The following is a 25,006-nucleotide window of genomic DNA, read 5'->3' on the forward strand; positions in this document are numbered from 1 at the left end:
TCAACAAAGGTGAAGACTCGTGATTTACATAAGTTTGAAAATAAATAAAATAAACTACATTCATAAGCTTTTAAATTAATTCCCTAAGTGCATTATTATATCATAAAACATGTCTGGCACAAAAAGCACTTAATGCTTTTTATTTCGTTTTCAGCGCAATTCTATTGAGGGAGTCGGTGTCAGCGTAGTTCTGCCACCAGTCGCGCTGCGACCAGCACCGACGTCGCACCTCGTCCGCGTTTCGCTAAATTGTTAATATCATTCATGCTAATCTCCACCCGTTGATTTTCCTGCTGTGTGACCGCAGTACCGCGATATCGCGAGTGTCGAATACTAGTGGACGTTCGTGTATTTTTCCATTGGAATCCAACGCCCACGAAACCAGTTCTGTGTATCACGGCGCCTTTGGATGAGATTTGAGCCGTGACCCGCGGCCTGCGATGCTGCGCCCGTGACCGTCTTACGACAGTACCACGAAACGTAAGGACTTTTAAATCGTAAGGATTATAACAGCTGGCGTTATGCGCTTTCCCATTTGCATGGTGATACGAGTGATATTTTCGTCTGTCGTTTGTGTGCGTTGTGGGCGTGTGTGCGTGTCCGTATTCTACGCCGAGACGTCTGCTCCCTGAGCCTCGTTTCACAAACCCGTAATTGAAGATTTACATTCACCGCATTAGTATAGCGAAAGACTAAAATACGATTGCGACAAACTATCAATTCCCAAGCTTTCGTTTGGTGCTCAAATTTGTTTCTATAGAGTATTTAATAATGTTTATTCATTAGCTCTGAAATGTTAATTGATTGTATTTATGAAATAGGGCCTTGATCTGTTTTATTTAGCTTGTTTCTGAGCCGGCTCGACGCTCTACATTTTGACTCTACCTGTCTCGAACATGGGTCTTCGGTCTTTACGAAATGAATTGAAACGTGAAGTTTTTCGTCAAAATTCGATTACACTGCAAAATCGAGTGCAAACTCCAAAATGTAAAACTAAACTATGCAATTGAAGCGAAATAGAAGCACTATTATCATAATTGACGTCATAATATTTACAATTTTTAATCAGAAAGATTATTTTCGACCGCGTCAATCGATTTGTTTACTCCTCGCTCTTTCTACAACCTTCGGAATGTCCTTTTGGAAATCAACAAAGGAAACTTTTATTCTACTTGACCTTCCATTGACAAAAACAATTGAATTATTTGCATTCATATGGGCGGCTTGCGAATTGTATTCTAAATTAGTATTCACAACTGAAATACGTCAAATGATTCAGATACTGGCTGCTATTCAAATTGTAACCACATTCTTATTAACTTTTTTGTTTAGATAGACTGACGTGAAAATTATCTATGAATTAATTTGAAAACAGTTTTATTATAACAATTAGATACTTAAGAGTTTCAAATACGTGGATCATTTAGTTCGTAACGCACACAACTAGAGGATTTCTCATATTCACAGTGAAATACTTTTTTACAAGCACAGATACGTACCCATAAATTATGAAACATAAGTACAGAGTAAGATATTCGGACTTTACAGATCGACCTATATTTTATAAGTAAAACACAATTAAACAGAAAAAGAATCAAACACAGAATTATTCGTGGCATTTTTACCATAAAAAAAATAATTTACACAAAAAGATACATTTATTTTATTGGAAGGCTCACGTCTGTTTACCAGGAACAAGTGATTTTAAAATTAGAACAACAAGGAAAAGTACAGAACACTGTCCGATAAACTTTGAACTTCTTACACGAGATCTACAATTTACTAAGTTTACAACGATGTACATGTTTGTGCATGTCTAAAATGTTATCTTAATAAATAGGACAATGAACGCAAAAATAATTCATATCCTTTACTTTGAAATTCAACTTGGCAATTAATTTTCAGAATAAAATTAACCGTACGTTTTTGCGAATATAAAATTGTGATTATAACTGCATTTTTGAGATGTTAGGGAATTTTAAAGTTCATTAACATTATCTTATCTTTTGGTATTCTATTGCTAGAAGCTTAATGAGATTATTCTATTAAATAATTATTTTTTTCCATTTTACCACAGTATAGAAATATAATCAGAAGCAATTAAAGTATTTTTATAATTTTAATTTTAAATTAAGACACTAATTAAGGCTTTAAATTGTAGACTAAAAACCATTCCTGATAAATAATTCTTCTAGAAACATGTTGATCTATTAATAATTCAAAAGTGATCTATATAGATCCCCAAATTGGGCAGCCTAGCGTGACGTGTCACGTAACGTAAACCTTATGTAACCTTACGACCTTCAGAGTATTGCAGAAAAATTATATAATTAAATGTTTATTTAACCTTGACATATTACACATATGGGAGCCATTACTATGAAACTAATTACTATTAGATAACTAATATAATAATTAGATTAGTATGTTTTATATACTTAAACAAAAAACAATCGTTTTGTTGCTCCCAAACAAAGCATGGTTCACACTAAAATCGCAGTTTCCGTTTTTTTTCCTTTATGGCTCTCGCACGCTTTGTGCATTAGCCAGCGTCAAGTATAATTCGTACTTGTAATTGCCATCCTCAGCTAGAACGTATTGCTACGTTCTGAACCTTCACAGTCTCCTTTCTTAGGTAGCATACTCACTGCTTGCCTTAGAAATTCGACCGTGCCCTCCATGTACGGTTTAAGCACTCGCCCGGTACCGCACAACCCTCCCAAAGGCCGAGAACAAATTTAAATTATCCGTTTTATTTAAAAGTAGTATTTTTTTAAGTCTGTTCTTTATGAATAGTTTAATAATGACTCTATAAATTTTAGGGTTAATCAGACCAACGAGTAGCTAAATTCTGAATCCTTTTATTAACTTAACTTCCTACCGTTTGCCCTGTCTTACATAAAAGATAGTATGTGGGAAGGTGTTTTGGTGTATTTATATCCAAAGGGGACAGATTCAACAGACCGAGATCCTACACGTAGGTACCTTAATACGCCCATACTTATAATATTCACGATATAGTTTGATTTACGTTGTAGAATAAGAGTCTATTCCAATTTTACATCAATTAGCACCAAAATGATTACGTAATATAATAAAAGCTAAATTATATATAAAATTAAATGCGAAATTTGCTAATCAATTTTATTGCCTACATGCAGGTATGAAGAATATTTAAAATTAGCTATTTTTTTTTTTTAGTTTTGCAATACCTTAAATATATAACACTGGCGTCTCGACATCCCTACGCTTAGATCATTCAATATAGAGAGTGGTTCAGGAGTAAGATGTCTACATAGAGAGAGAGAGAGATTCTCGTAACATATTAGATTTTGACATACGGAAGTAATTTTTCGCGCTGTCTCAATTACCCTTTCATCTTAAACTACGCCCATTCGATAGCAACCCACTTAGTATTATTATTCTAAACCAAATCAAAAAGGACTTAATTATAGCAACATCAGCGCTTCTTGCTTACAAACATCGATTTATTGTTATAATTCTATATACAACTAATTAGCGGGTTCAGCTTCTAATAATTAATAGACAGATGTTTGATAAGCGCGGTTTCAAAACAAAGAGTTATCTTTACGGTTTGCAATCGCTAACAAAATTGTGCAACTATTTTGTGATGGCACTACTAAGTGAGAAATATCAAACGCTGAAAAAGTACTTCCAAATCAGAAAATATATTTAAAAATTTTGCACTTCTATCTATTTGATATACACGATTAATTTGTGTTTATTGTGGTTATCTCACTGTAGAGCAGTGTTGGTCTAGTGGCTTCAGCGTGCGACTCTCATCCCTGAAGTCGTAGGTTCGATCGTCGGCTGTGCACCAATGGACTTTCTATGTGCGCATTTAACATTCGCTCGAACGGTGAAAGAAAACATCGTGAGGAAACCGGCTTGCCTTAGACCCAAAAATTCAACTGATCACCTATTTGCGAATTAGATTAACAAATGATCATGAAACAGATACAGAAATCTGAGGTCCAGACCTAAAAAAGGTTATAGCGCCATTGATGTTTTGTTTGTGTGGTTATCTCAGGGTTCGAGATTTCTATGTCTATCTATATGTCCGGGCATATCTACGACCGAATTAACGCTAGTGAAGCGAGAGGCAAGTGTTAGCTTTGATACATTGCCGCATTTTAATAGGCACAGGATCACCTCTCCCCTTAAAGTGATGAAACCGTGACCAACCCAAGAGTTTAATTATCGACCCATATTAAACCTCACACCTCGTTCCTTTCATTGAATCTTTCATTTTAGGTGGGAACAGTGCCAAATATTTTGCTCACATTATATAGATAATAACGAATATTTTATTAAATGACGAGTGGAGAAATATAAATATAACATATAGATTGTTTATGAGATTACATTTGTATATTGAGGTATGAAATATACATGGTTACCCTTTTAATTTTATCATCATTTAGAAACAACGTTTCATATTAGTTGCTTTGTTAGATTATTAGATATATTTAAAAGTAAATACTTATAATGTATTACTGATTGCACATTCGTATTCTACAAAGTGTACCATGGAGAGTGTTCTGAAGAGTTGTTTTGGTTGATCGGTTGTCTCGTTTTATCACCGTACGAGACTTTTATCAACTGTTTAAAAATAAGGCAAACTCCTTCCTCAAAGACCGGCGACACACCCACTAAAATGCCATATGTCCATGGGCGACTGTCCTTTTTGAGCGTCCCTTAGGCCCAGGTGCCCCTTATGCCATAAAAAAACAGTCCTAGACACGAATCGAAGTTGTAAAGAATAGGTACTATTCAAATTTAAATTGAGAACGTATAGTTGAGACTAGATGTAAGTACAGTAAGCAAAAATCCAGCTTGTTTTATTTCTTGTATTAATTCATACATGAAACAATGATTCCCCAGTTAAATGTGGCTTATATTACGGTAATTGATGAACGCTGCATTGAAATTATGTTCTCACGGCCAAAAGAACGGTTTTATAATGTGTCAACAATGAAAGTACTGTTTCGGATTTCTTGTATATTGAAATCCACAATCGTAACATGTACCAGTTATCGCCAACGAAATTGATGTACTCATTATACATATATAATTATTTTCTATTGATTATACTCGTAATTACCTCATTGTCGTATGGAAATTAGTATTTTTCATGAATATTAAACGGAGAAGACGTTTTAATAGTAATTCAGGTACGTTATTTTTATTTACTTATTTCAGAACATTTTACATGAGACAATGTTTTGCTAACATAACCCTTTCACTTCATCAGCTTTCATTAAAATTATGCTCGGTAACCGGTTAAGGGTGATCTTGACCCGCCCTTTCTTAATTTATTAATATTGTCATGGCTATAATTAAACCTGCCGTACATAGGATGTCGATTAGTGGTAGAATATCTGGTAAATGCAGACTTTTGCTCGATAGATTAGTCTATTTATAATCAAGTACAGTAAAACCCATTTAAGACAATTTACTAGGATAATTCTCCTTTTGAATTCACGTAATATAGCAATTTAGCGGATTGCACTTTAGACAGTGTCTTATTTAAAACATCCTTATTATTAACCAACACACTTTTATTTGGCGGATAAATGCAGTGGCTCTTGGATCATTTTATTTTTTCAAAAGAATCAAATGGAAAATAAGGTTTACAATGTATTTTGAGTTCGCCTAGTGGCTTCAGCGTGCGACTCTCATCCCTGAGGTCGTAGGTTTAATCCTCGTGCACCAATGGACTTTCTATCGTATTTCGTTCGTACGGTGAAAAAAAAATCGTGAAGAAACCGGGCTTGCCTTAGTTGGTCTAAAAGTCGACAGCGTGTGTCAGGCACAGGACGCTGATCACCTACTTGCTACTAGATTGACAAATGATAATGAAACAGATACAGAAATTTGAGGCTCAGACCTAAAAAGGTTGTAGTGCCATTTGTTTCGCATACCACAGCTTACTTAGTAATATATAAACTGTGTATCATGTAAAGCATACATTTTTATAATCTGTTCCAATTTTAAATTTTTTGCTTGTCATTTATAGTATAGTATCTATAGCATACGTTCCTTATCAGGCGTTTCTCTGAAACAAACAATAGTATCACAAAATGATTTGCATTTAAATAATTCATTGTTATGCAAACAATGAATCTGTAAGGTTTTGTTTACTAATATGGCCCTTTAACTGTTACCCTGTGATGTTTAGTGACAAATAAACAATGTACAAACAATATTTTGCACTGTTTGATAGTTTCACATATATAACTCTGATGGTACACCAAACTTTTTTTTTAAACATGGCAACACTTTTTTATTATTAAAACCTATGAAGGATAAACTAATCGAACATTTGCTTTTAACACCATGAATTACCAAGAAAACAATTAACTAAGTTTTCTATGCCAAATTTTCGGTGATTTTCACTGAAAAGCATAGACAAATGATTGGTTACAACCGGTTACATTCACTAGTCTAATCAATGAGTCGGTGCTGCGCTGGCACAGATTACATCATAGCTTTCGCTGCACTGCCGTGTATTTGCGAAATAGCCTTATGCAATAATGTTATATGCAAATTCATCACACAATGCATCTTGGCCCCTATTGTCCGAAAATGATACATTTAAAGTCATTATTGCTATCTTGACAGTTTTAGAATGCAATGACGACGTCAAAAAGCTATTGTTATATGTCATTGTCATCATTCGTTGGCAATTTTATTTTGAATTTAGAATACCGATTTTGGTTGAACAAAGTCTATATTCGACTTCATTTACATTGGGCCACATAAACAGTGAGACCTATGTTCTGATATGACAGTGAAATAAACTTTAAAACTAGATGAAGTATTTCTTTATATCATCGGGCACTTTTAAAAGATACGTTAGCTATTTTTTAGTAATTAGTATAAAGAGCGTCGTCAGCTGGATTGTCAAAGAGCAGCGGTCCAAAAGAATGAGGCACAGAGGTTGGGAAAAGTTTCAGTTGTATAAAGCTAATGAAAACTTGAAGTCTTAAATAATATTCAATATTAATCATTAAAAACAAGATTTGACAACCTTTAAAAAAAGTTTTTTCTATTTTCCACGGCTGCCCCTAGCGACACAATAGAGTATGTCTATAGTTTCACTGTATTAGCTGTATATTGTATAACTTACATTTCGTTTCCATACACACAAAAATAATTTTGCGCATCGGTAGATCGTTAATATAATTCGTTAGCGTTTAAGTATTCATAGTAGGTACTTAAACGCTAACGAATGTTTATCAAATATTCACTATATAACCTAAAGATAAAGTCTACGTAATACTTTTATCACTCAACTATTCACCATTCATAGTGTTTTCTTTATTTAACAGATATCGCAAAGATAAACACACGTAGGTAACAAGTGTATTGATTGTAATATTATTAGCCTTCACCCCACAAACGGCTGATATAAAGTTATCAATCAATAGACTATTGTCGTCAATGTTTTTATCATAATATTTGAAAAAATATTATTTGCATGAATACCAATACTTAATCTTCTTATATGTCTATAACCATGCAATTTTTATAAATAAATTTTGCTCTATCTCTTTTTAAATATTCGAATTTCAATTAATCTACAGGCTTCTATTTGCTTCTTCTACACGCGAAAAATTCCCACAGATAAGTCGATATTTGTTCTTTTTTTAAATATTCTGTAGTGATGTGGCAGTGGCTCTGTAGTCTGTGGCCTTGCGGGCTTGTTCACGTGTACTCAACGTCACTCACGCATAGCGTTCAAGTTCAATGCTGCCTATTAATTTCACCGTGGCTTACCACCGACGATATCGTGATAAAATTCAGGGTCGCTAAGACCCCACTATTGTACGCGGATAATGGTTTCCACTGACGACTTACCGAGTATACCGATAATGTTAACTTATATTATGCAAAAAGTAAGCGTTCATTTATCGTTACGATTTCTTATCGAATAGTTTTACATAACAGTTATTGGAAACTATTAATTGAATACATTTTTGTTGTGTAAGAATGATAGTGCAAGGTCACATAGATAAAACCAAGTTTGAAAAACAATCTATTAATATTGCATATTTATCCAAATTAAAACACAAGAATTAATTAGTAATTAATTTAAAAAGTAATTAGTAAATATTATTTTTCGTAAAGTAATAATTAAAAGAATCCTCGAGACAAAATCTTTATTTCTATGATAGTTTTAGACAAGGAAAATGCTATGATCATTAATAATTATTAATGGTAATTTTAATTAGAACCATACAGATTTACCCACAGATTAAAAGCAAATGTCACTTTTTAAAATTAACATCAGTTTTTTACATCGTATTTTTTTATTACTATACACCTAAAGCCAGGTATAGCCTGTAGACCATGCCGCCTTGTCTTATGTATAAAAAATATATATCTCTAGAAAATTCACAATTTCGTGGAACAAAAAATTTGACAAAATATGACACATCCCGCCATTTTTTCAAAAAAAAAAAATGAGATATAAATAATCAAATTGCAATATCAAATCCTCGTTGCAAAGAGCATAGGCATTTACAATATATCATAGATATTATATATCTAATGTATTTGTATGTTAAATAATGGTAATTCCGGCATTCTAAGAAAGATTCGTTATGATACCGGCACGCGATTGCTGTAATTCCCTGAAAACGTGTTAGTACACAGACAAGATGTCCTCAACGCATTGTCTTGCTCCACATACACGCGTCATTCACTTCTCAGAGATTGTATTGAATTTTACACATGGCAACACATGCGTCATAGACTAATGTCTAGACTAGGAACAACAATCTTTGTTCGCGTATGTCAAAAGGGACGCGAGAAACCATAGATAAGTAATTTACCAAACACAAGAAAACATGTTTTAAAGGTATAATTTTGAAAATGATTTGGCCTAGTGAAATCTGTGAAATTTTGTCCAGGTTTAAGAAAGAGAACAAAATTTCACCATCATTAATTTTCTATTTATCATGATTTTATCAGGAATTCTAGTTATATCTCTTTAATTTAATGTACTACGAAAAAAGTGTATTATTCTATTAATGATTACTTGCGTGAAACATAATTCATATTAATTTGATAACGTAACAATATATTTTAATAATGTGATGATGTAGTGATAAAATAATATAAGAATTGACTATAATGCTATGACTCATAATATAATTGTAACTTCTATTCTACATTTTAAGACAAATTTGCCCGTCATTATGTGTGGCAGAATATGCGAACAATTGTAACACCATAACATTTTTGTACCATATTCTTGCAAATAAATTATTATTGTAAAGGACTTTACTCTGTAATAATCAGCGATTCTATGGCTGTATAATCACTCTCTTACAAAACGTCGAATCTTGTAATTATACCCTACAATTTCCTTTTAAGTATTGATTCCGCTACAGTGCTGTTCATACAACCAGACAAAGTTTACTAATAATCATTTCGCAACGATTGTTTACGAAAACCAATATTATTTTGTTTAAATGCTGCTGCAAAATAGGTAAACTTCTATTATCTCTATTTATAGGTTTAAAGTCAATTTTTTTGTGATAATTCTGTTTTTACAAAATTTGTTTTCAACTATAGTAGATCGAGGTCGTGAGACATTGCAAGATAAACGGGGCATAGTTTATCGCCATTTTTATATTAATTATGTATAACTAATTATAAATTTAAATTCAAATTGTTCAAGGATAGCCTCTAAAATTGCCTAAATAAAAGTGTTGTGCAATAATGTAGAATTAGGCTTTATACTTTATAGACTAATTAATTTATTAATTGGTACTTTGAAAAAAAAATAATTAGGTATAGACGAATACTAACAAAAATAAATTATTGTTTAAAAAAGAACCATTCTCCTAACGGAGGCTAACGGACTGGAGGCTCACCTGATGTAAACTGATACCGCCGCCCATGGACACTGAAATTGCCAGAAGGCTCGCAAGACCGTTGCCGGCCTTTTAATAATTGGTACGCTCTTGAAGGACCCTAAGTCGAATTGGTTTAGAAATACTTCAGTGGGCAGCTGGTTTCACATAGTGGTGGTGCGCGGCAAAACCTGGTATGGTAATTTGTCTCCTACCTTGACGAAAATCTTCACTTAAAAGCCGGCAACACAATCACTAAAATTGGTGTTCATGGGCTGCGATGACTGCCCATTTTAATTCTCTATTAAGGCCCATTTACATTATCTTAGTGTTTAGGAGAGTGTTTTAGGATAGTACTTTAGTTGAAACATGTAATCGCTACTTGCTTTAGTAACCGCTACGCTAAAGAACTTGCCTTTCAAGTTGTACTAAAGCACTCTCCTAAACACTAAGATAATGTAAATCGGCCTTTAGGCTAAGTATTATTGTCAAGTCTCTAAGAACAATTTTTCATCACTCGATCACGGAGATATCTTTTTAATCATAGACAATATTTTACACTACAAATGTTTTAGTATGTAATAATATACGTTTCGGTAACTTGATATTTACACACGGACAGTAACTGTTTACATAGAATTATCTTATCCGCGTGACATATAGTTCGGTAACCAAGCGGGAAGTTTCTCGATGTTATAATTAAAAAAATGTATTTTTAAAAATCGAACTGATATAGTCACGTGTTTTTTATCTGTACTTTTCATAATAAACAATGTGTGATAAATGAATATTAATTTGTTATGACTTTAATGTTTTAAAGCAGGTAACTTTAGATGGCGCTGGCGTCTATTGATTTTTTTTACATTAAACATTGTCATATTTGTTTTATTATGTATGGACTTTATGTAAAACAAATACTAGAAATCGTTTAAAACAAGTGTTTACCCAGGATACCCGTTTGGAAAACCCATGATTACGTAAAGAATATAATCATTACAAACAATTCTAAATTATCTGAAGAATGTTTTTCTCACCTTTAGTTAATATCAGACTGATGAGGTCTAATTAGTCTATAAAACATCAGCTTAGTAATGCGTGTGATTCTACTGAGAATAGAGAACTCAAGAACAAGAACTCAGTACTGACTGAGCAGATATTTATTTTTGCAAAACCCTTGTGTGTAAAATAAAAAATCAGCGTGTCCACACATTGGGGTATATTCACCCTTCATTGGATATCCAGGCGGTTGAGTCGAACATAGACATATATTAACATACAATAGTGGTAATAGCAGATGGTTTAGACACGCGGTTACTTAGATCGGCGATTAATATTCTGGAAAGACTGTTAGCCCGTGTAACACTCACGCATAGAATCTATAACGAGGAACAATAACTGTTCACACGAGGCCACTCTGTTTGCAAATACAAAATAGGGCGTAGAACTTGGTTTGATCCGCTATGAATAAAACTATACTTAGAATAAACCTACAAAATCAAATGACATAACCAGCTGAAACGAACTTACAATAAAATCTGCTTGACACATACTACGTTACTTTTGACGCAGAATTAATTTAGTTCGATAATAAGGTTGCCAATGAAAATAAATATTAAATGCATGCATGTAAGATAAATATCAAGGAATAGTTGTGAAAGATGTCCAAAGAATGATTTATAAAGAATAAAAGCTATTTAAAATAAGAAAATTAAACATAATCAATGTTATTTTGTTGAAACAAAGTTAATTAAAATTAATGCTTATGTATTTGATTATTAAACGGGGCTTTGAAAGTTATCAAGATTTATCCCGATGTATTAGAATAAAAACAATTCAAGATGTAAGGAAATTTAAAGGGACCATACCATACGGTTTATAAGTAAAAACTATAAATATTATAGAAATTGAATGCATTTTTCAAACTAAATTGATTTTAAAATCGACGAATTCTATGTTACCTTCCAGTGACACCTTCGATCGTGTTACAAAACACTGTTGACATAAAAACTTATTGAAACAACCAAAACCAGCCGTACGTTACGTTATCCAATTACGTAATGCGAGAGTTCATCAACACCATGCAATTGTAATTTCAATTATTTTAATCAGGTATGAATAAAGGAAGACAGTACTGGCGAGTGTTTAGAACACTTGGCACTGTCTCTGTAGGCGAGCGATTGATCGATCACTTGCTGTTTTATTTTGTCTGCATTTAAAATTGGCAAAACATCATTGTGTTTTCTAACGAGTTACTATAGTGTAAATTTTTACGATTTCAAAGCGAAAATGATGGATTTTAATTGTACAGAGAAATTATCTTAATATACATTACGCGTCACGTTGTTTGTCCGCTATGGACCCCTAAACTACTGAACCGATTTCAATCAAATTTGCACACCGTGTGCAGTTTAACCTAACTTAAAACATAGGATAGCTTACATCTCAATTTATACCCGCAATATTAATTTATTGCTAAATATTTGTTTATTATTTGATAGTCATAATTCTAACAGATGGCGCTACAATTTAATGGCATAACCACCCAAAAAGCATGGTGGTCCCTATGACTGGTGTTCTCCTACCGTTTCCCTTGAATAGTTTACTACTATGTAATATAACAGAAACCTTAGCCACAGCAACGCTTGGCCGGTCATAGTAACTTATGTATGTATGTATGTATGTATGTAGTGTGGACGTTTCAGCACATAGACGCCCATTTGGTTCTTTGTGCATAAAGTCCTGGCTAATTAAGCCAGCCTAGCTACTTCCAGAAGTTTTCTAACAGCTTCACTGCTCCGAGGATTTCTATTCGGGAAGCCACGCATTCCAGGACTACGAGGGTGACTGATTCCTCTGCGCTAAAACAGCCTCTGCACGAGGGACTGTCTGTCGCGCCAAGGACAAAGAGACATGTATACTATGGAGATAGTGGCCCGTAATTTTCCCTATCATTATTTTAAGATTAATTCTGTTGAGTCTTTGAATCCGCTTTGTCACTAGCGGGTTAACTGCTGGCGATGCCATTTCGGACTGTCTGTCCGCGTTTTGCGAGTCTCTGGAGTTCTGTGTATGTTTGGCGAATCCAGGTTAACACTAGAAGGGCAAGGGAAGGAGCGGGTATGGGCCAGCCGGCATCATTCCGGATTCTCTTCTTGCAAGCTCGTCGGCCATTGCCGAGAGATCCAAATTTATATTAAATTTATCCAATCAACTCATATTTATCAAGGTATTCGGTTAAACGTCTTATTAATTAATTTTGTACACTAAACTTGTTATAATTTTATTTTTATTATTAAAAAAATGGTAAATACTGTATTTTTTGTTCTGTTTAGCTTTAAATAAACGATTATATCGGACTAGTTATAAAAGTGTATTATTGAATTAAAATGACGTATTTATCGCCTGTGGCTGCCAATTAGCTGATTGTTTCATTGATTGAATATGTATTCTGTGGCGTTCAGCTTAAGTATTTTATTATGCCACTTCACTAGAAATACGGTGTCCATTTTGAATTTATTTGAACAAACTAATTAATTATTTATATACCTAGTACATGTATCCTAGTCTTACCGCGTATACCTAACTAACCTACTAATATTTAACATAAAACTGACTAAATGACGTTAATGGTATTTGTATCAATATATTATATCTTTCAGATTTTTGTCACCACTTCAACTATTATTAATACTAAAACCTCTTCAGGAATCAATGTATCTTCTGGTGAAAGCGTTTATACGGATAGACACTAGGGATTTATTACCTAGTGTGTAGTTATTATTACAACTGCAAATATACATCAATTAAACAGAAAATCAGCAGAGTGTTAAAACACGTGTTATTTCAATCCAATTCAAATGTTTGGAAGGTATGTTTCAGGTTTTTAATTTGAATCGACTGAGACCTAAATTCGTCTAATGCATACTAATGGAGTCTGAGAATTTTTAGACAATTAGGTCATGTATATATTTGCAGGGAAAAGGCGATTTTGAACGTTTGCCCTGGTTTTGGTAACATTCTAAAATACAATTCTAGACATTCTTTTTGTGGCACGGATGTTGGCGAGTTTCTAAATTTCCTTTCTTTGAAACCATTTCACTTAGGCGCAAAGCTAACTCCAAAAGCAAATAATAAACTACAGTGTAACATATTTTAACCGCCTTGGTTTCGTGGTTAACGTTTTTGGATGTTTTGTCTTCGATTCTCGCTAACAGTAACTAGAAATTTTTCTCTGTCTCGTAAAATTCCAAAACTATAATAGCACAGTAAAAAAAACATAGTAATGATGATACAATATGATATGATAATCCTATATATATTTCATCACTTAAGGTATAATATTTGCGGCTCTCAAGTCATTCACTATAATCACTTATAAAAGTTTAATAATGTTTTATAAATCAACATGAATTAATATTGCATATTTCATACCTCGCGTCAAAGGAACGTTAACAGTCGTTCATTATAAGCACTTATTATTATTAAAGTAATTAATTACTTTACCACGTTGGTGATATGTACACGTACGTCATTATTAAAGTTTAGCAACTAAATTGCAGTGTAATATGAACTCTAAGAACTTATAAATAAAAACTAATTTAGTCTAAACGTATTAACCAAATCACTGTCCTGCTTTTATCACAGTGCAAACAGTATAGATATTAGACTCTAGCATTCTAGACTCTGAGAATTAATGAGTGTCAAAAATGTATAATATAATAAGATCGAAAATAACTATGACTCTCGACTGTCAAAATTCAGGTCTTTTTGACAAATGAACGTCACACTTAGCGCTGTCCTGTTTCCGTCGTTGACACATTAGTATAGGTATTCCGTTAGAATAAATCATTTTATCGGGTTCTTTAATTATGTTGCTATATATTTACGTAAAAACAACATTAAAGTATTTATTACTATCACATATATTGACTACAATGAATGACTTAATAGAAGTCTACAATTGCTCAATTCAAACATTTACCTACATTTGTCATAATATCTCTTTAATAGTAACGCAATAGCCAAAATAGAAGTACAAAATGTTTGCCTCATAATTAAACAGATAATGTTCTTAATATATTGTTAATAACATTAATAACGGTTTAAATTTAGTGTTTTCATGAAACGTCAAAATGCGTGGGCCAGCCGCCATTTTGCATCAACATAAAGAAATTGTATTTACACGTGTTAACTTAAAATTAGACCAATATCGATTAACTAAATTCGTTAAAGTATTAGCTAATAGTACTTTGGTCATTGAACTTTAATTAACAAACGATAGCACTTCTTGACGAAGGTCTATTTAGTATGGGTATGGGTTCCAGTGTTGCTAACTTCCTAGCGCTATTAATAAAAATGGAACTGGACGGATACTTTAGTCGCCTAGTTGATCTGAATGTAATAAATGATTATAAATTACTGTCTTTTGTTTTTTTCGTAAGCATATATCCGTCTTTTAAACTTTTTCCTCCAATGTTTTAACGTCGCTAAACGCCTTGCGCCTACGCATTGCATTTCGCGCCAGTTCGCGACACGGTCCACTCGGCATAATGACGAGTATGCTAATATGTCCGTGCGCCGTGTAGGCGGGGTTGTTTGCCTCCACTATTGCGTGTTCCACTCAATAAAACTGTTAACTCCAAATTACTTCCAACATTTGCGCATTCGCCACTATTGTGAAACTTGTGTTAATTAATGAATTTACATATATTGCATGACAATTGAGACGTTAACCGAGTTTTAAAATGGCCTGACAACAAAGCTACTTTGTTAAAATTGCGTAAGGTTCGCGTGACTAGGCGCCCGGCTCGGCGTTCATTCAACGCTAACACAGCTTACATTTACTTCCAACCTTTCCTCAACGTATTGTATTGTCTATGTTTAGCAACTTGTGTCTATTAACTTAAACATATTATACTACGGTTATATCTGAGCGTGGTAACTCATCGTGAAACTTATTGAATTTGTTTTCCTTTTAATGTAACTGTAGACCGATGACTCACCTCTTATTTCTTAACAATAATCGTATTCCAAAATTAAATGAGTGGTGAAATATTAATAAGGTTAAGGTCGTAACGATTATCAATGACTTGACGCGACTTTGATGCTTCCTGGCCATGGAATAAGTATAAATATCCTATGTATGTATTTGTAAATCCAATCCTTTTGGACTGTATGAAGTATTTACTTGGTATAAACCTACACGGATGCATAAGGCTGGCTGGCATTATTTTTAGAAAAACTAGACAAACATTGTATGTACTTGAAATGTTGAGTTATTGAAATCAAAAATTATGTATGTTTGTAACGAATTAAGTCAACAATAATAATTAAACCGATTGAATTCACCATTATCCCTTGTGACATATTCATTTATTTCCAAAATTAAGTTAAAGACATTTTACAATAAGTCGGGCTATTACCGACATTGCGATTATATAAAAGTAATATAACCAGCTGCGGTATTACCGACAGTGTCATCTCATTTATAAACAGTGCTCGATACTGTCTACGAACCAATTTTCTTTACATGCCAATTACTAGTTGGCGGTTTTCCATCTACTACTGCATACCTACAAAGTGGCTATTTTCTATCCTTGTTCCAATTTTGAATTTGATAGTGGAATTCTCATTGACATTTAAATATAAACATATATTGACAGATCTTTTTAATATTCAAAGCCCACGTATTGTTTTAGTCTGTTGAACGGTAATAAAATTTTAAAATAGTTTATTTTAGGGTTTAAACTCCCGATTAACAGCTTGTTTATAATAGGGAAGTAGCCAGACACACCTGTTTCGTATGGGGTTATAGCTTTTATATTGGGATTTCTCAAGGGAAATAGATGATTTTATATGCATTGTTTCTTTTGAATCTGTATTATTAAAGTATATATAATACCTACATCTACTTAATATACTTTACAACTGTTGTTTTCCTCCTGTGATAATAATACTATCTATATATTATTACTGTTAGACAAAAGTTAGATAAAATGATCACTATCTATTATAAAAATATATATATTGAAAGTAAATTCAAGAATACAACTAATTATTGTATTATATTCGTTTATCTTCTAGTTTTAAGCTCCATTAATGTTCGTAATCCCATTTTAAATACAATATATTTGATATATCAAGATATTATGTGAAAGTGGGGTCCAATTTGAGTAAAAGCCATCGGAATCTGGTAAACAGATCGTAGGAAGTAAATCATTGGGGGGGAAGAAAGTGGTCTGGAAGGTGAGTGGAGGCGTTGGGTGCCCTCTCGAGCCCCACAGGACCCCTGTTACGTACATAGTACAGCTGTGATTTCAAAACAAGAACTGGGAGTCACCAATATAATGAACTTGCACAGTACACAGTCAAAGGAACTCGCCTTTAAATGAATTCTGGTATTGTTTAGAGTTGCAATAAATGAAGTGAAGAGAGAAGACGTGTTTATTTTTAATTTAACATTATTGTGGTAGCTATTGAAAATTGAACCATAAGTGATCGAACATTTGGTCCTTCGAGCCGGATTAAATTTACATATATGCAATTTATATTAAATGTTATAGATTTTAGTCTCAACAATATTTGATTTCATATTTGTGCCCGGGAATCTCGGTTGCTAACAGTCTGCACTGGGTGGGACGTGGTATGAGATGTAGGTGGCAAGGGGTGGTTGGCAAGACGCGCCGTGAATGGTGACTGCAAGGTCACGGACAGCGGAAGTAGGTTACGGGCGGCGTCCTATCGACCGCGCAGTCTCCCTAGCAATGTTATTATTTACTGGTTTACCGTCGCAAATCACTGACAACGCATAGTATTTTATAGAGGCAACATTCTCAATGCGTTGAATGTATTTAAGCGTTATTTGTTTGTTACTTAAATACTACGTGATGTTACACATAGATACATTATTTGTATTAGTATTTGTCTTAATTTATAAAACTGGATTTATTACCTTGTTTACTTATCTCTTAGCTTTGAGTGTGGACAGTCGTCAGAGACGATATCTATTCAAAAATATTTATTTACATATACGATCCAGGAAATTTTAAATTAAAAAAAAACAGAAAATTTTGATTAAATTTAAAATATTAGGTAAACCCATTCGTATACATTAATTTCTGTTAGTGATCGAATGCGTACTGCAGTACTTAGTTAAATTTTAGGACAAACATTGATCTAAGTTCTGAGTAGGTAAATTCACGAAATACATATTTACAGTGAACTTTACCTGTTGGATCTCTCTAACACATTGAGGCGAACAGGTGTTACAAGTACACAGATTATACTTATAATTTTACAAGGTCACACTCAGCAAAACGTCACTCAACTGAAAAACTTTCTTAATTAAATCCATTTGACTATTCAAACATGAACCGTTGATTTGTTAGCGTTTAAAAATATATTAATGGCTACCCAGCCATTCATTGCGAAGTTTTCCTGTGGGGCGGCGAACCCACTGTATACCTAATTATACGCCTACGAGACGGCGGCCAACGCCAAATACTGATTTAGAACGATCTATAGAGCATGTCTGAGATGAAAATGCTGGCTCGATTAATTTTCGTCTCCGTCGTATCGTAAACAAAGCAAATAGATGTGAGATTTATAGTCGACTAACATTATAATGCTCTATTACCCGGTTCTTTTAGATTGATTTCCAGTAAATAATGCTTGGTAATTTTTATCTGGTTTGTTGTAACATGTTACCTCCTTATCTATAAATACTGATGAATGGAGTAGAACAGTTTCTGCCATGTCCTATTGGGGGTAACAAACCAAATATATATGTGAGTCTGAGGTTCCAAAACCTAACACAGACATAGCACACGCATGTAACAACTGTCAGCTACTCTCTCAATACACATACACCCATTCTCATACACGTAATATTCACGCATACTTAATGTCTTACTCCCGAACCCAATATTTAATCCACAATCTCAGATTGAGACCGTGACAGTCGATCGATCTCCTATCTGCATCCCAAGAACCAAACCCTACGAAGACAATCCATTTTTGGCGACGGATAAAATGCTCTTTGTCGTTCCATTTTACCGAGTTTTCACTCATATTTGATAATCAATGTAAACCAAATAAAGTAAATAAAACCGTACAAATAACATTAAAATATACATGTGTATGTTTAAAACGTAACAAACAGTTTTTTAATTATTTAAAAAATTGGTGTAAGTTACATTCTGTTAAAATAATTAACTGTTGAAATCGAGCTTTCGTCAACTGTCATTTTCATACAAAGGTCTATCCACAGACACCGATACGACCTCCGATGGATAGCTTGTATCTATTACAATCCGTCGATTGGTTATTGGCACACTAGGGTTGGGTGGGATTGGGTTCGGGTGTTATACACTTGTGTTTGATTAGTAAGAACACTGAGACTACTTCTTCTTTAAAAAATTATGTTAAACCAGCACCATGTACCACGGAATAATTGTAATCTAGTTAACAAGAACACAGGTGCTCCCTAGTGTAGAGACTAGCGATAGATGAATTTTGTCACAACCATATTTATGTCATGAATAATGTTTATTATATATATATTGCAGAATAATACAATCTTAATCATAATATATTACATTTGAAAATCACTGTGGTTTATATTAATATAATTATAGTATCGCCAGAAGCGGGACAAATGCGTATGAAAATAATTCTTAAACATGTTTTTTTTAAGGAATATTTCATTATATATATTATTAAATGTTTAAAATAAGTTAGAAATGTAATCAGAGATAATGTAGTAATGGTGAAATAATTTAACTATAGTATGAGAAGAGACTTTTTAGTACTAAATAATAGATTTTCGATTATACGAAATTTTTCATTAATGATGAAATCTTGTGGAAATTTTTTTCTAGTTCCTTAGTGAGAATCCGGAGTTACAAATGCCTTAGTCACTCCCATCGTGCTGTGAGTCAGCCAAAGAATTTGTACATTTCCTTGAGGCACTTTGTAAAATATATGTAGAAACACAATACTCAGTAAAGGCGTAGTCAATGCGTGAAACTCTAACTGATTTGATACGCCTTGATTGACAATATTGTGGAGTTTTAATTTTTATCACTCACTCGGGAATTTTCTAACCAATCATAGTTAAGTGTTTTTATAAAAAATTAACTAAAAAAGCATGAAAATAACACTATTTGTTATTAAGAAAACCTATCGAGTAGATAGAAAACAATATAAAGAGTCAATTAGTATTTCTTAAAATAGGATTTTTCGAGAACAATATCGAAGAAATTACTGTATTTTAGAAACAATATTGTTGTTTAATTGTGCGATGTTATAACATAGGTTATATACTAATAAATCGAAATTACAATTCTATGCCTACCTAGTACCTATCAATAATCCCGTCCCATTATTAATATCGAGCATCCTTTATATTATATTAATAAAATTAATTCTATAGGTTCTTGGAAGGTTAAATAAGCTAAGCGTAATTTCAAACAAGGTCAAACGATAATAGATTTTACGAAATCTTTTAAATGGTTTCTAAAATTCTAGATTATTGCTAAGTTCCGAGTGACTGAGTCACGATTTCGACGGCATAGGATTAATATAACAACGAAAATGAACTGAAAATCACTGAATTATTAATTAACTACAACGAAGTAGCGAACTTTTTACATCAAAAACCCGAAGGTAATTATTTATTTTAAACTATTTATTGTTATTAATAAGTGAATATAGGAATTGTATGTTCCACAAATTATTTTGAAACGAAAGTTATGTCTAAATATTTGTTAATCCGTTTCAGTTGACAGGTGTTTGAAGTTGGTTTTTTATACAAATCAGAACCACATATTAGATACCTAGTATAAAAATAATGACATTTCTAATATACACGGTATACTTATACATTAATGATATTAGATAATATATAAATAATGATACTTCTAATATACACGGTATACATGAATGTCTCCAAGCGGGCGTAAAATTTAATTAAAGAATTGATTTAATAACAACTCTTTTTACGTAACCATTTAACGTACTACTAACCATAAATTCTACTAATCGTATTAATAGTATACGTGTTAGTTAATATAATTACGTTCAAAACGCGTATATAATAAAACGAAATAGCATTCGATTAAACCAGTATAGGAAATGTTTCTGACATAATTGTTGCCATGTGTTATACCACAATTACTGAGCCACGAATAATATGATACCAGCTCATCTTGCTTGCGTAGTTGTATCGTAAAATTCACTATGGTCTAAATATATCGAATAATTAGCTTTATTCATTAGAAAACAGTCTAATTGCATTTTAACGAAAGTATCTCTTTTCATCATAGCGTAAACAAAATTCTATAGAAAGAGATAGAAGAGTACTGTGGTCACTAAGTCATGTAAGCTAAACAAGGGTTTTTAAAAGTATCTCTTATAAGTAGAATTCTCCGGTTTGGGGTATAATATATATATACCTTATTTCATTCTACGTATTTGTTAAATTAGATGTTAGTATTCCTGATTTTCGTAGATTTTTAACTGTTTCTTATACTATTTAACTTTGTAATTTAAATAGTCTGACGTTAGCACACAAACATCCCTTGACAAAGACGCGTGCTAACAGAAGCACTGTTTACGCAGGTGCATCTCAAGTCTTTGTTCCTCAAATTATCGCTCACTGCACAAACATGTACCGGAATGCTGATTAACATCTTTGCTCCTTACCCTCTCGCTTTATATTACCTAAATACACACTTTCATATGTGTAGATTCATGCAGCTATGCCTATACAGCACAGGAACTTTATACGACTGTATTGTTGATAAATTTTAAGGCAAGCATTAGATGCCTGACATACTATTTGAATCTTAGGTCCATATATCAATTTCAGGCTTGGCGTATGGAAATAATAAAACATGCACTGAATTTGAACTATCTCAAGGTCGAGTTAGCTTAATAAAATTTTCTGCACTTAAAAAGTACCTTTGAAGTAATTTTAAACGGGCTTTCTTCGGTCAAAATTCTATCACACTACATATTTATAACATTATTATTTAAGTTATTTATAGGTGTGATAGTTCAAATTAAAGCAGAGTTTTCATGGGCGATGACACTAACAGGAAAGTGAATCAAACCGCAAATTACATATTCTATTTAGCGCTCGTGAATATTAAAAACCTATAGTTTTACTAATCTTTAGTCACAGACTTGCAAAATTGTATCTATGGTTCTGATGACTCTTTGCGTTAACGGTCTTGTAATTACAGAGTAATTGAAAACTGTTTAAATGTGATACAACTGTTGGTATTATTTCAACTTGTGGATATTTAAAAATGTGTTATCTAAAACACAGGACTTAGCCAAATAAATAAGTCAAAGTCAAAGTCAAATCATTTATTTCAATTAGACCATCTAAAATGGCACTTTTGAACGTCAAAAAAAATATATAAAGAAGATTCTAGTTGCCCCTTCCAAAAGGTAGTTTCGTGTGGAGAAGAATGGGCAAGAAACTCCACACTTACTCTTTTAAAATAGGTTTACAATATTTTGTTACATTTGTTAAATAATTATATGTGAAGACAATGTACTCTTAGAATAAACTACTATACTAAAAAAGTTAGTATACATGTTCCTCACATATTTACAAATATCGAAACCGTAGAATATTAACATTAAAGAGTAATAAAAATATTTAAAAAACACAACAAAAAAGTGTGTGAGATACAAAAAAATTAATAATAAATAATAATAATAATAACAAAAATAACTAAGGTAAAGATATTTTCCTCAATGGGATGTCATAGTCTAACCCCGAACCGTGCATTGCACTTCACGGCTACTTCATCTCGGTTATTATAAAATCTATTTATAATGTTGACGCATTCTTATCTGATCAGCGGTCACGCAACGCACATGTACGCTTACTATGTGGGAACAACAGCTCATTACCAGCTTTGTACTCGTGGTTATAAACCCGATAGCGTTCTAAAGAATCCATTGTTTTTTATCGCATTCTCATTTTACTATCTGGCATCCTTTAATTACCATGCAATGTGAGGTTATGTTTAATGGTGAGTTAAAATGTGTGCGATAGCGAGATATCAAACTCAAAATAAAATAGAAAATTGACAATAATAATCATTTATTGAGTGTCATCATCATTTTTAATGTGTCAAGGCCAACATACTGGTATCTAACAAGGATGTTTTTATTTCCAGCGCATCCAATGATCTCTGCGAGCCTCCCCGGCGAGGCGCTGATGCAGCTGGGGCAGCTTCAGCTGAGCCACCTGTACCCCCCGCCCAACATGACGCCGGAGTTCCTCGCCCCTCCACCCCGACCCTACCCGCGGTATGCACCACGCCGACGGGAAAATATGCCGGCGCCTCCAGCGCCCGCGCCCTTTCCTCCCTCCTACTCCCCTTTTTTGCCCCATCCGGCTTCGTACGCCTCGTACCTGTACAGGGCGAGAGCTCCCCAGCCCCCTCCAGCGTACCCGCTGCGCCCGAGACCGACGTCTGGTTTCGTGCCCCCGGCCCCTGCGCCCCATTCGCCGCACTCACCACCTGTGTCGGCGCCGGCACCTCAACCACCACTTAGAGAGGTATATTGCCACTATTTTAAATGTAATAATAATTGTAAGTCTAATAACATACATATGTATTTAATTCAGAACGAAAAATCCGTTTGTTAAAATAAATTATATATATAAGTTATAACCAGTACTTTCCGTTTAAACATAGGCACACAATAACATCATCAATGTTTTGGATATGAAACTAACGTATACTTTCGCTTGGGTATTCCAGGAGCCACCAATGTCACCAGAGCGTGGTGCACCAGCTCCCTACTTTTGTCGAGGTGCTTTAATCCGATTGGAGGATGGCTCTCTTCGGAGAGTCGAGGAGATGAGGACAGAAGACTTCGTTATGAGTGCTGAGAGGAGTGGGGATCTCTCCTTAACACAGTGCACATTGCTCAGACTAGACGAGCGAGGAGACAGGCTAGCACTCACACTGGCGTATGATAGAAATCGTTCACAAGTAAGGATACTTTAATTCATTACATGCTGTACGAAAAACACTAAACAAATATTCTGACGTGCTGACCTTTTATGGATCCAGAAATAGTAATATTTGAATCGATGTTTTGTGTAAAATAATATTTCAGAGCGAAATCTTAACGATTTAATGTTAGCGCTCAACCTTTGGGGGCTTAAAATAGACGGCCTTCAACACCAATGATACTTAAGTCATAATACGAAAACTACATTTACGAGTGGTAGTGCATTAAACACTATATAAGATTATAAATAATATTAAATTCTAGTCATTTAATAGAGAATTTTCAATTACAGGTGGAGTTAGAATCGACGGTGGAACATCCGTTCTTCGTGTACGGGCGCGGTTGGGCGTCCTGCAAACCAGAGCGTACAATGGCGCGATATGGGCTTCGGGTACAGAGGCTTCAAGTTGGAGATGTGTGTGTCTCCCTCGTGGCCCGCAAGCCAACCCCAACAGTCAGCAGCATACCGCCCGCTCCACCCCAAACGTACCCAGAAAACCTCAGCGTCAAAGAAGACGCTCGCAAAAGACGGTGGTCGGCGTCCGATGTCGTCGATGACGGCCCTCCCATGAAGAAACGCTGAACAAGCCAACCGCGCAGTAAAGAGATCTTTAGACACCTTCGAGCTATCCGATTCATTTAGTAACAAATGTAAATCGAGCCTCGAAACATTCATGACAGATACTATCGCCACGTAACTGACGTGAGTAGATGGATCGCCCAGTGATTAAAATGCGCCACTGTGCGCAGTTGTACTGCGATCGGCAATCCACAGTCGTACGCTTATTCTATTCGAGAACTAGGTGCTTATAAAGTCGGGTGCTTCTTTATGCGTCTGTACTATAATGTAAATATAACTTAGACATGTTTTGTTGCTATATCACGGAATTTTCACACTCCATTGTGGAATAAAACATATCAGCGCGATTACTTTCCGTTATAACCTTGAATTTATACGTTTTGAAAACTGTATTGTTTGAAAATTTCGAGGTAATAAAGCCAAAGTCCATATTCCGTTTGTTTTGGGTGCCCTTTTTTAATCGCTACTTAAGATATAAGGGATCTAACACGATGTA

General features: G+C 33.9%; 1 protein-coding gene across 1 annotated transcript; it reads left to right on the forward strand.

The window, feature by feature from the left end:
- Positions 1-201: 201 nt before the first annotated feature.
- LOC125056458 (ataxin-1-like) lies at positions 202-24,577 on the forward strand. The gene is made up of 4 exons (XM_047659561.1): positions 202-480; positions 23,084-23,469; positions 23,675-23,908; positions 24,223-24,577. The coding sequence occupies exons 2-4, from the start codon at positions 23,092-23,094 to the stop codon at positions 24,511-24,513; spliced, it is 903 nt and encodes a 300-aa protein (XP_047515517.1). The 5' UTR covers positions 202-480; positions 23,084-23,091; the 3' UTR covers positions 24,514-24,577.
- The last annotated feature ends 429 nt before the right edge of the window (positions 24,578-25,006 follow it).

Source organism: Pieris napi, chromosome 15 (genome assembly GCF_905475465.1).
Source record: "Pieris napi chromosome 15, ilPieNapi1.2, whole genome shotgun sequence".
Lineage (NCBI taxonomy): Eukaryota > Metazoa > Arthropoda > Insecta > Lepidoptera > Pieridae > Pieris > Pieris napi.

What these genes read in the sequence shown, in the direction of transcription:
- LOC125056458 (XM_047659561.1), top strand. Translation starts at nt 23,092, where the DNA reads ATGATCTCTGCGAGCCTCCCCGGCGAGGCGCTGATGCAGCTGGGGCAG. An exon ending in CTCAACCACCACTTAGAGAG is followed by an intron (nt 23,470 to 23,674) that starts GTATATTGCCAC and finishes TGGGTATTCCAG; the next exon opens with GAGCCACCAATGTCACCAGA. An exon ending in ATGATAGAAATCGTTCACAA is followed by an intron (nt 23,909 to 24,222) that starts GTAAGGATACTT and finishes TTTCAATTACAG; the next exon opens with GTGGAGTTAGAATCGACGGT.